The 13,195-nt window shown below is 33.7% G+C and overlaps 1 protein-coding gene across 3 annotated transcripts; it reads right to left on the reverse strand.

The window, feature by feature from the left end:
- Positions 1-634: 634 nt before the first annotated feature.
- Positions 635-12,155, reverse strand: LOC128186564 (5-hydroxytryptamine receptor 6-like). 3 transcript variants are annotated; one of them, XM_052856385.1, is made up of 3 exons: positions 11,992-12,154; positions 8,900-9,197; positions 635-3,097 (listed from the first exon to the last, which is right to left on the reverse strand). In XM_052856385.1, the coding sequence occupies exon 3, from the start codon at positions 3,029-3,031 to the stop codon at positions 1,898-1,900; it is 1,134 nt and encodes a 377-aa protein (XP_052712345.1). In that variant the 5' UTR covers positions 3,032-3,097; positions 8,900-9,197; positions 11,992-12,154; the 3' UTR covers positions 635-1,897. The 3 variants fall into 3 exon arrangements, with proteins under 3 accessions (XP_052712345.1, XP_052712347.1, XP_052712346.1); XM_052856387.1 differs by lacking the exon at positions 8,900-9,197 and having other exon boundaries at positions 12,010-12,155; XM_052856386.1 differs by lacking the exon at positions 8,900-9,197 and having other exon boundaries at positions 11,992-12,155.
- Between the last annotated feature and the right edge of the window lie 1,040 nt (positions 12,156-13,195).

Below are 13,195 nucleotides of genomic sequence, written 5' to 3' on the forward strand. Positions count from 1 at the left end.
TTGCAATACGGATTACAAAAAATGTTAGCTTGTTTGTATACAATCATAAGCATGTTCGTTATTAGACGGAATAAAATCTAAAACAAGGACCCATCCCGATACTTACCCAAGATACCATAGCGTAGTTACTAATGTTACAATTCCTTAAAGACTCATTTTGACCCCCAGTTGTTGCTTTGATTTTTAAGCTTACAGTGTATATCCATACAATGTTTTTTTTAAAATATCAAATAGATGCTTTGCAAATATTAATACCGAAGACTTCTGATTTCATGATACATTCCTCTGAAATACAAGGACATGGCAATTATTTGAATGTCTTCGCCAGCATATCATAATTAACGTCAATGGCAGTTTGCATTAGGCCCTACAAGCAAATTTTGCTCACGACAGCCTCGTATTGGATTCAGTATTACGGTATCTCGTGCCCGATCATAAAAGAGGACTGTCTAATTAATCAAATTAACTTTTGAAGCAGTCGATCAAACGTGAACAAGACAGAAACGAAGCTTATGTTCTTTCCGTTACGGCTTTAAGCTAATTCTTTCAGGCTTAGGGTTATAACGAGTGGAATAACAAAAGTGGAATGGCCGATAATACAATATGTAAACACCATTAGTTTTCTATATTTATTGTTTGCTTCAGTGTCATATAGAAGGCGTATATGATTCTTTTTTTAATTCCTTTGGGAATTTGTGAACATATTTTTATGAGAGTTTTTCGCTTCAACCAATGCTACAAACTTGCTGGTATCACGAAGAAAAAAGACATAGTCATAAGTAGTGTCTTTTCGACACAACTAAACATGTACCTCTTTTATGCTTTTAGAAAAACGACACAATATACTAAACACAATTCGGTAAAAGACAATTTGAAAGCTACACGTACAAAAAATTAATCTTTTCTTTTTCTCAAGTTAGTTTTATGAATTTCGTTAACTATAGTTATTGATTTGGAATGTTCAGAATTTGGTTGATACAATTACTCTTTGGTAATCATTTAACATTCCATCCAAAAACAAACTGCAACTAAATAAAAAATAACGTTTCCAGGTAACTCACTTTTCATTTATATCAATGAATTATCTGGCATCCTTCAGCAATTGTGAAAATCCAATTTATTTTATCCCAATCAATAATTTCAACCTGTTTGATCATCTTTATTTATTTCCACAATTTATGTTTGATAAAAAAATATCAATAGCCACTTTTCATACAGAAGACCATCTTTGATCATCGCTCGAATAAAAACATCTACAATGTATTCACCCGGGGTCGTTGCCTTAGCCGTACCACAGGGGTCGCAGCCATCTTAATTGCCCTGTGTTAAAGTTTCCCAAAGGAAATAAAAAAGGAATTACTACGAATTGCTATATTTGTATATTTGATAGACTATTATTCCACGGAAATGTCATTGCCTGTTCAAGGTTGTCTTTAAAAAAAAAGGGGGGGGGGGATCTGCAGTACCATATAAACGTCATCGATCTTTATACAGAACGAGCGAAATCTGTCAGCATAGTAAACATGTATATTCTCACCTATCAGAGAAAACCTGAACAAATCGTTAAACAATTCCTTACGAACCTTAACTTTTATAAATTGTTATTCAAAATTTGTGTGTGATAAATTTTATAGATAAGTGTCAAATTAATCAGAAAATACATGCGGTATAAAAAACCGACCTGGACAATTTTGTATGGTTTCAAAAAAATGTGACTGAATTTAGAATCATAAAAACCCCCCAAAAATGAAATAAAATTTCTTAGACAACAATGCATGTACTTGGAAACATCACATAATATTTATTTGAATAACAGTTCATATTATCAAAAGCATATATCTTATAACAACAAAACACTTCGTGTGTAAAACAAAACAATAACGTTACATGAAAATGATTAGCGATTTGGGTTTCGTATACCTTTATACAATGTTTGTTCAATTCGGAAGTTCTCTAATTTGTGTAGAAATGGACAGCATTTCGATAAAGCTAAGACATACACTTTTCTGAAATCTCTCATGAATAAAGGATAAATAATGGGATTAATTAAACTGTTACAATAACCTAGCCACACGAAGGACGTAAATATTTTCCCTGGAATACATTGACAGAATCCTTCTATAATATTGGCAATCAAGAACGGGGACCATGTTGTGACGTAAGCACCGACAATTGTCCCTAGCGTCACAGTTGCCTTCCGGGTAAAGGGCTCCCTCAAATGTTTCGCCGGAACGTGTTGTCTTAACAAAACATTTCCTGGAGTCAGAAGAGTGCTGACGAAAAAGGCTTGTCTTTTGGCTTCCTTTGAAACGCGATAATAGAGAACAATAGCTATGATAATTGGACATAAAATAGTTACAGTGGTCGCGATTAAACCGTAAGTGCCGCTGATAATAAACAAACAAAGCGGCGTGCTGGAAAATAAAGTTAAATTCTTCAACGAGGGAACGGTTGGATTGTGAAAGCCGTTCATTATGGGAACAAAGGACGACAAAACGGCTATACTCCAAACTCCTGCCAGCATTAAAGATGCCTTTTTAAAGGTCATCATTGTATTGTATCGTAGAGGGGTAATAATGGAGATGTATCGGTCAATGCTAATGAGGCAGACATTTAGTACAGAAGCACTACTCAACATGACATCAAACGATACCCACACTGGGCAGAACTCGTGAATTAGAACCCACTCATGAAACAGTTCTTGGAGTGCCGCCGGTATCATGACAATGGAACCTAATAGGAAGTCGGTGAAACTCAAAGACACAATAAACATGTTGGACACCGTCCGCAGTTTCTTTTTCAAAAGCATGGCAATCAGTACCAACGCATTCCCAAGAATGGTCAAGAATATCAGGAGGAATAGGAAAACACCCAAGATGATTGTTCCTGCATTTGGATGAAAAATGTCTGAATTTTCGTCCCTGTTTGTAACTGACCAATTTGTTCCTGAATTTTCCAGAACGACGAGGGAGTCGTTAACAATCATGTAGGGCCTCTTTTGGTGTCCAGACGGAAAAACAACCTTTTCCATTAAACTCTCACGGTACTACTGATGAAGATTCTCCCACTGTTCGCTTCATCCTTTGCTTCCTTTTATCTGCATGGCAAACAAAAGATATATTGTAAAATAAAGAGCAGCAAGATCAAGTAAATATCGATTGTGCAAAACTGCAAAACCTGCTTTGATATAAGACGAAAAATACATGTATATGATGAAAAAATGCCCAAAATCTGGTCGTCAAATTAGCTTACTATTCAATGAACTATTGTTCTCAGTGCGTCATTCAAACTAACCTGAGATATTTGAGTAATTCAACTGTTATACTATTTTTCCATGACACTCGTGTAAATGTGCATGTATGATTAATTAGTTCAATAATACGACCATCTATAAAGGCACATGCTCAAAAAGAAAATAGTTCCATCAAAAACACCATTAGCATGTTCGATGCATTTTTAATCAACTGCATTTGGGATTGGTGTGTAGAGTATTCCGGATTTGCAGAGCCGTTAGTTTCATTTAAAGTTAATTGCTCCGACGTCAATGATTGGTCGCGCATGCAGATGACGTTAAGTGTCACAAACACATACACAAAAAACCCAATGAAAATTCTACGAACTCTAAAAAAACCAGTACTTTAAGAAAATAAGCTTCTCAACAATATATATCTTGTATCGGTCTGTACAAGTTAAACCTTCCAATACATGGACATGCAATATACACTTAAATTCATGTGTTAGAATATATATATATATATATATATATACACACACCACCTCCATCTTTGCATACGCATACAGCATGAAAACCCGTTATGATTTTTATTGTTTTTGATATTGTAATGCCAGTCCTTTGCTCTCAAGTGTACCAAAAACGTAAATGCATTCAGTGACTCAAACATCGAAGGCAATTTCATAAAATATCTCTCTCTGTCTCTCTCTCTCTCTCTCTCTCTCTTTGATTATGATAGAAAGTACAATGCATAAGAACTATATAAACTATATAAATCAATTAGGCGAAAATAATGCAATTTTAGGAGAAAATATGATTTAAAAATTAATTTAGTAAATGTGAACAAATGCCCCTGGAAGATTCGAACTCATGATCTGGGTTCACAAGCTCGATACTTTAACCACTGAGCTACATGATGATAATTTATAAACAAATCGATTAATACAAACAGTTTTATATCAATTAACAAAACATTTTCAATAAAATCAAAACTTGACAAAGTGAACTCTTCTGAACTGAAGATCTCGTGAGAATACAAGAATAATCATGGGCGTACATATCTGATTTAAAAAAAATACACCTATAAGCCTGCTGACAACGTTTTTCAGCTACAAGATACCAAGGTACACTGTACTTCAATTATTCCAAAGGCATACACCTGCGACAAGGAAGAGAACATCTAGTATAAGAATTGAAGCCATAACACGCAAAAAATGACAGCGTTATTTCATGATTTCAAAGTCATCGCAGTCAGCAATCTGGTTTATGATCTGGAAGACTTCTATTTTGTCGTTGCATTCGAATTAGTGAGGATTTGCCGCATGAAAAGTTAGTACTTTGGATCACAAATAGAATTGTTCTATCTATCAGGAAACGGCACAAAGGATGTTAAATAACCCTGTCAAGAATTCAGTGCAGCATTTAAAAGACAATATACAGATCTCACGCAACGGCAAATATGATTGGAACAGTCTTAATAAAACTCAAATAAAAGTAATTGCCTCGAATAAAAAAGCATTACAGTGTTCCAAAATCATTTTATTCGAATTATTTAAATAACATGCCCCCCCCCCCCCTCTCTCTCTCTGGTATAATCGAATGAAAACAAACTGTACAATATTATGTACAGTTAGGTCTTAAAACGTGAGCCATACTCCAGAATCAATATATAAAGAAAGCCAGCATGTATGACTTTAATCTAAGAAGACGAGATTACAAGCCATTGATATCGGAACAAAAATAATGAGACATAATATCAATATCGGCAATATTCTTTTATGAGATTTATTTTCCTCGTGTACATAAAATTATGACCTCTCGTAAATCGTTGGGGGAGAAAGTGTATTACATATATGTATAAAAGCCATTTCCTTTGTAACTCTAAAATTTAATAATGCTAAGGAAAATTAAAAACGTGAGCATTTTTTAAAAAAATTGTTGAAGAGAACTTAGTCAAATACTCGTATTAATCAACCAATAAAATCTGGAAGTTCGTAAATCAAATATAATGTGTGGTATAGTTTTATCTTTTTTTTAGTAGTTGAATCCATTACTAAATTAATCAGATAAATTCCGTAATTAACAAGTAAAAGCTATTGTAACCATAGATCTTCCTCAGAAATAAGTGCTCAAACAGTCCTTAGAGGTATTAGAAGTAGGAAAGTTTAGTATCTATTCCTGAATTCATTTCCCCCTCGAGATTAAAGAAAACATTACTCTTTATTGATTTACGAATTTTTAATTTAATCGTACGAAGTATACGTTGTGCATCTAGCATCGCATATATGCATGGTAAGGGATTCTTTTTTGTTCAAAGAATAACTCCAAGGTCAACTATCCCCTCCCTTCAACTTCTTGTTAAATGAGGACTTACTTATTTATAGTCTCAATTTTCGAAAACATATTTTAGTCAAAGATTTCTCAACAATTATTGAATGCAGATGCTTGAAATTTTAACACACACTTTTTGTTTAGATATGCCATATGGTGGGATTCATTTCAAAACAAATTTGATGTCAAATAACTGTTTAGTGAACTAATGGCGACTTCGCTTGTTTTGTATACTAGAGCGGGGGTATAACTAGTGAGCATTGGCTCACATGTAGCTTGTTCCAGTGGCCGTTTGATTTGTTTGATTTCTCCTCTACTCCACAGAACGATCTCGGCATAAATTCGATTCTTATCCAGACAAGTCACCATCTGTGCTTTTGTGCGTGAACAGGAAATACATGGTCGTAATATAATTCTTTTTGTTTTATGTTTGAAATGCTGTAATGTTATTTCCTTTCCATCTACATACATTTTCATGCTTAAAACATCGTCGCTGTTTTATGGATTTTTTTTTTATTTGTTTGAAATAATTGTTTTTTAACAACTATATGGGAATGGTGGCCATAACAATTTAAAAATAAACTCGTCACGATATATACACGTTTACTGGTGACAAATTTTGCTGCTGTCGACGGCTCCAATCATTCCGGCATTAAGGAGTGAACATTTATTGCTATCGAATGTTTATTAATTTGTTTTCGTCGTCATTCATTCAACGAACCCAGTTCAGTCAAAACAAAGAAGCATTAGCTAGGAACCTCGTACAATATACTCAATCCTACAGAAATATTTAAAATTTGAACATAAAGAAACAAGATAACCCAAAGAAATGGAGCGATGTACTCTAAACTGTTCTTTGAAATGAGTGATTTCAAACAAAACGGATACTTCTGATGCAGCAATGGAGAGAGCAAACCTCTTTGCTACTCGTGCGAGCAACTGGAGATCTTAAGCGGAAAACTTCATTCTCATGCATTTCAATACAGTGAATAGTGAGCGGATATCAACAGAATCACGTGACTACCGGATAACGAATCACCCCTTCTCCTGTCGTTGATATGTGAACGCAGAGAAGATCACATTTTCCTTACAAGAAGCTTGTCCATTAACGAAACTAACATGAATGAAGATTCATGCCCCCCCCCCCCCCCCCAAATGTCTACGCATTGTCTTGTATATACATTTTATTCTCAAAACTTAATTTATTATCTGGATAATATAATTGATTAGTGTAACCAAGTAGGTAAACTGAACGAAAATGGATGTTCTCTGGTCTATTTTCTATTATTGGCAGCGATTTTCGACAAGAATTTCGACAAGAATATGTTTGTTTTCAGTTTAAATTTTAAGTTGCGCGAGGTTATTTACCAAAAATATGTTCCACTATAATTATGTAACGCATCATGTGCTACGCGATTTTATATGCAAAGAATGAGGATCGAAACTATCAAATGTCATAGAATGAAATAGATTGTGAAACAGATTGTCTAAAAGGAAATAAACAATTCTCTAAACTTTGTGCTTTTCGGAGACTTATTTCGACTTTTTAACTTGGCTACTACACTTTGTTTTTCATCAAAGTTGAAAGCTATGTGAAAAAAATGTTAAGTCATTCCTCAGATTAAATAACAAGGATAGAAATGTCGAATTCTACATAAAACTAATTACAAAACATTGGGGATAAAAAGAAGAGAAAAACCCCGATGAGAAATGGGACAAATCCTCCATGAATTTGCGGCACGTTAAAACATCGATAAGATCGCAATGTTTCCAATCACTCATTAATTAGGTAATCAAGCGACTTATCTGGTGACAATCCAAATAAATAGCTTCATTACGCCATGCACAAAATCATTAATTAATCATGACGGCGGCCTACTTTCACTTTTTAGAGCGGGTGCTTGGCGTGAGTATTAAATTCCTGAAATATCGAGTATCTTACGAATGCATTTTATCATAAAATACTGCGAAACTGCTCAATAATGGGCCCTCTTGACGAATAAAGCAATATTTAGTCAATGTTGGTTCGTTATCCGGCGTTTTATGCCTTTTGAGATTGGTGTTGTATTGTATACACGTTTTTTACTGTTTTTCCAATTAGCAAGAGAAGAATATTGTAAATTCCTTCCTTGTTTTGATATTGTTTTTCGACACCATCCCTTCACTTTCTTTTCATATGAATTATTATCATTCCAGTTATGAAATACTCGTAAAAATAATTTTAAAAAATACCCCTCTGGAACTTTTGTTCATCAAGCAGACAAAATATTGAAATTTTGTGTTTGAGTTCGTAAACTTGAGAACAAGTTTCACAAATTAATACGAATCAGTTTACAAATATACCCTTTAAGTCTTCTAAAAATTAATGTTGTGTAACATTGCACTCATTCGAACAAGACAAAACAAATAACAATTTCGAACTAAAATATATGATTGTAGTACGATTTATAAAAATGAAAGTTCCTAACCTCCAAGAAACAGGATTTCACTGGTCTGTACATGTACTGAGATATTTTTTTTTATCTACTTACGTAGTTTTACAAACATAAATATATGTATATAGATAAACACGGAAATAAGATCACAAGACATTAAGGATACTGGATGTTCTACAAATTAGCCATCATGCAGATCAGCCTTAATTAAACTTAAACTAGAAAATATAGAACCATTTTAACAAGGCCTTGGACTTTCAGGGACGTAGCTATCTATTTCTTGCGTCAAAACAAGTTAAAGCGAAATATACACCGATTGCGTAGTCTAAGCTCAAAAGCAAGACAAATGTTGTTGATTTCAGAGAGCCGTGGCTAAGTGGCTGACAATGAAATAGACAGGCCTACGTCACATTGCTGTTTAACTCAACTGCCCAAAGTTCAAGCTCCTGTCAAAAAGTTTCTATTTTGGAAATAGACTATCATTAAGTAAAGGAAAAATCCATATATTTCGGCTTTAAAATGTAAACACTTTCCTATATATTTATACATAGCTCTTCGTTAAAAGGGGGTAAATATAGCCTAAAAAAGGCCACGACCACCCAGTCTTCTTAAAATCTCACAATTGTGACCATCTGTCAAGTGACAATACAATGTTCATGTAAGTAATAGGGTGTAGAGGGCCCTTATAAGAATTCTTTATAATAAATAGAAAACACATGTTCGTAATAAATAATTCAAAAGAGGGTGAGTGATCCGAGGAAAAGTAATTAAAATAGCAGATGAATAATTGATTTACCATTTCTCAATATTCCATTTGAAGTTTGTTTGTTTTAAATGAAATTGATCATGGAAAGCAGTCTATATATATTAATAAAATGCAATAAAAACAGCATAATTTTACCTCAAACGTGTGAACTTGACTAATCTTTCCTGCACAAAATTATCTATATTTTCTGGTGGTAATCTCCAAAAGAAGTGTTTACAATTTCTGTAAATTGGCAGGCACTCTTGCAGAGTAAGTTCCAAAAGAATATGCTCTATCACAAGAGTAGCTCTTACGTTATTTGTTATTTAACAAAATAACCTTCTTTTTCACTTTCAGGTCCTCTAGTGAGTGAGGAGCTTTTGCCATCAATAAAAGTCAGAGCCAGTACAAACCCGCCTGTAGTAGTGTTCCGATCGAAGAGAGGATTGCGGTCCTATGAACAAGGAGAAAAAAGCCAAGGGAGTACGAGAATATTTCCAATTTTACTCTTCGATTCGATTTGATAGGAAAAATAAATGCCCACGCTGATTTGAAGGCAATTGATTATGTCACCATAACAATTGAAAATGGGGAATACTTTTCCATGCTATTATCCCTCGCACTTGTACAATGGGCGGATAACGACAGGAGAATTACGCTTATTGTAAAGAAGAAACAAGGGAAAGCAAATTTTGAATAAAACCGAAGGAGAAAGCAATTTTCGGTGTCAATTGTTTTAGAAAAAAAGAAATCAAATAAGCCGCACTGGGAATTACGTAAACCAATTAGGGCTGTCACGTGCAGTTATTGAAGGATGTTCTAGCATTTCGGAAGAAAAAAATAGTACCTATAGGGATCAATGATGGTTAACGCATACATGAGTTAACACACATTGTTCCGACATTTTCAGGAGTTTTTTTTTCACTTATATACATGTATGTAAAAAGAGGATTTGCAAATGTTACGTTCTCTTGTTACATGTAGCTGTTGCTTTACAATAAGGTGATACCAGATTTTCTAGTTTACATTCATTGATAAACACAAAATTATTGATTACATACAAAGGTAGGTACTGTCCTTTCCTACATTTTGTCATTGTCTCCGTTGTAAATGCTCTTCCGCTGTCAAATTTAAGTAAATTTTAAAACTTTGACATTCCTTTTCCGACAGTATGTTTACAAAATTGGCTTGTTTTCCTCTGACGTATTAATTACATGATTAAAAAGTGGATAGTTTGAGTGTTATCGAGAGAAATAATGTAAAATATCAACATGATCTCTAGAAAAAAAAAATTCATTGTACTATCTGACCTAATGAACTAAAAATTCCCACATTTTGTTAAATTGTATAAATAAATTGTGAAAATCATAAATCGAAACAATTTACTTAAAATTCTAAAATCATACGAAAAGCTGGGGTTGGAAAAGGCGCCTTGTGATTGAATAAGTTCCACTAAAAATAAATTTAATAAAAGAATTTGATTCTGCTTTATTGATATATTCAAATTAACGTGTGGTAAAGGTTTCTAATTTTCCATCGTAAAAAAGGGTAAATCAAGTGTGGACATATCGAACCGTGTACACGTTCTAATTAGTACCAGAAGCTAAACACGCCAATTGATACATAATTAATTAATTCTAGGACCTGACCTTAAACCAATTTTTAACTTTGTAGGTCGGCTGATACAGTGACATAATCAATAATTTCCTACTTTTTTATAGCACCCTCGGGGAAACAGTGTAATGGGATATTCTTACTTTATTATAACTGTGCATATAATATGGTAGCATACTTACCGCTCTGCCTTTAAAAAAATCAATCGACTTCTCACCAAGTTCACGATGACAATGCGTTTTGACAATTATAGAAGAGGAACCATGTATTTTGGATCAACGAAAAGCTTTGAAATAAGACTTCACATACATACATCGAACATAAAATTAAATGTAAATGGCACTACAATTTTAGATATACATTGGGGCAATTATAAAAAAAAATGTTGATTGAATTGTGTATGTAGGGTTGAGAGAGAGAGAGAGAGAGAGAGAGAGAGAGAGAGAGAGAGAGAGAGAGAGATTTAAAACTATCGTGAAATGTTTAAGAAAGCAATGAAGATAAAGTAAAGACAGACATGGAATAGAAATATGATCAATGATCTTTGACTGCGGAAAATCGTAAACTTGTGTTCAATTTTTTTTTTACTTTTTTCTTTTTTGTTTAAATGTCTTTAAGAGAGACGTTGGCATCAGCTTTCTCAATGCACGTATTGACCGTATTGAAAAAACTGCGTTAGTTTTGCTATAGCCGCCAAATGAAAATTAAAAACAAACGATGAAATCCAAAAAAAAAGAACGATTAAAACCAAAACAAAATTTAACAAATGAAAAAATTATAATAAGGACCGTTGGTTTGATAAACAGGCACTGGTCAATGAGTCGCATACATGTACCACTGTTCTTCAAGAAGTTAATGTTGAGTCGTCTCTTAATAACAACGGACGCTTAAAAGCAGGACCTTTTTCTATTAATTAATCCTATGCGAGTATAAAGTATACGGCAGTCTTGCATGCATCCAACTCGCACATTAATTACCGAAATGGCTGTACAATTCATCGATCAATTAACAATTATAACGAACATTTCTTTTGTAATAGTAACTGAAAATAGCATGCAACCACAGCAACAAAATTTACCTTTTTTGTTGTATGTACATGTAAGCGAAAAGCTCGAGGCCGAACAAATAAACAAATAAGCCATAGTCGAAAGTAGATTTCAATCGTTTCATATTTCCCAAGGACAAAGAAAATCCGGAAGAAGGCCAGGACGTGGTTTATTATTTTATAGTACTAATGACCGTTTCCCCCCAAGAACTGAGTCAACATAGAGTTTGCTGATAATCCTTCCACACGATAAGGCAATGTAAAAAGTTAAACATAAACGTATTCCATCCCCAAACTTACTCAACCCCCCAACCTACCATTTTCAGTTGTCATGGTTTCATGTATACTTATAACTTAAACAATCTTTAAATGAATGCAACTAATATAGTAATACATTGTGCATTACTGTAAGTAATTTCAAATCAATAGTTAACGTATCTTTGATTAAAAGAAAATCAGATTCTTGTGTATAGTTGAGAGAGAGAGAGAGAGAGAGTGAGAGAGAGAGAGAGAGAGAGAGAGAGAGAGAGAGAGAGAGAGAGAGAGAGAGAGAGAGAGAGAGAGAGAATGTGCCGGTTATAGAAAGTACCTTTTTAAGAGTGCTTACGATCTGATAAATCCATAACAATGATCTTTCTTCCACAGTTACAAAAAAACGCTGTTATTTTCAGATTTCACAGCGGCATAACAAACTAACAGACGTCTGCCGATTCCAAATGAATGTAATCAATTATTGCTCTAAATAGAAACCCGCAGATTCGCGTTTCTATTTTAGTTAAAACGTACAGGGGTTTTGTTTTCATTTGTGTTTAAAATAGAAAAAGGAACTTAGTACACTTGAAGTTAAAGAATCTTTATAAAGAAAAATAAATCGCGTATGTTTAAAAAAAAAAGAAATCAAAAATTGATCCATTTAAATAATCTATTCTGAAAAAACCCAACTTCTATCTATTTTAAGATCTTTTGACAATATTAAATCACTTTAACTTTTTGAAACGCCTTTAGCAGTTTTAATTCGTATTATTGATATATAGAATGACTTGCAGGGAGATCGAATGAAAAAGTGCCTTGACAAGGTAATCATCTTATGTAGTCACGTACAAATATTTGAAATATTTCCAGAATAGACCTGCCAATCCTGGACCAAGGTCCGAATAACATCCAAACCTTTTGACGTCGATTTGAGAAGGAGGAAAAACAAACGGAAAATTTAATAATTTTCAATTAACAAAATACGTCATTATGAAATTTTTTTTTTATCATTAAGCTTTATAAATTAAAGTCAAAAATTACCAAAAATCTAAAGTTTAACGTATAATCATTGTCGTAAGAATAACTGACTTTCGAGGTGTTCTTTCCTATTTATCATGGATTTGATCGTTGCAAATTGAGACGTGTCCGTTGCTCAATTGTTTGGAAAGAGAGCATCCAATGATCTCCAAATCACTTTACTGCTATTAAAAATCTTTTTAAAGCAACCCCCGAATCTGGTTTAATTATTTTTCGCCTTCGCGCGTTCATCAGGATCGATCGGCTCCGCGTATTGTTGTTAACGAAGCTAGATATGGAATATTAGTGGGCACTGAGCTCTCGGTAAATACGCATGGTCTGCCTTGGATAGAATCGGTGGACGACAATACCAACATCAATAGCCATGAGTATGATTTATTTGTACAACCCTCCAAGGTACATGTATAAATGCCTAAATATGATGTTTTGTATTTTGATGAGTTGTATAACTTAAGGAAATAAATTGATTTCCATTGCCTGGCAGCATGATTTTTTTAACGGTA

This window comes from Crassostrea angulata, chromosome 6 (genome assembly GCF_025612915.1).
Source record: "Crassostrea angulata isolate pt1a10 chromosome 6, ASM2561291v2, whole genome shotgun sequence".
Taxonomy (NCBI): domain Eukaryota; kingdom Metazoa; phylum Mollusca; class Bivalvia; order Ostreida; family Ostreidae; genus Magallana; species Magallana angulata.

Coding starts and splice junctions, on each gene's coding strand:
- LOC128186564 (XM_052856387.1), bottom strand. CDS start 3,031: ATGGAAAAGGTTGTTTTTCCGTCTGGACACCAAAAGAGGCCCTACATG.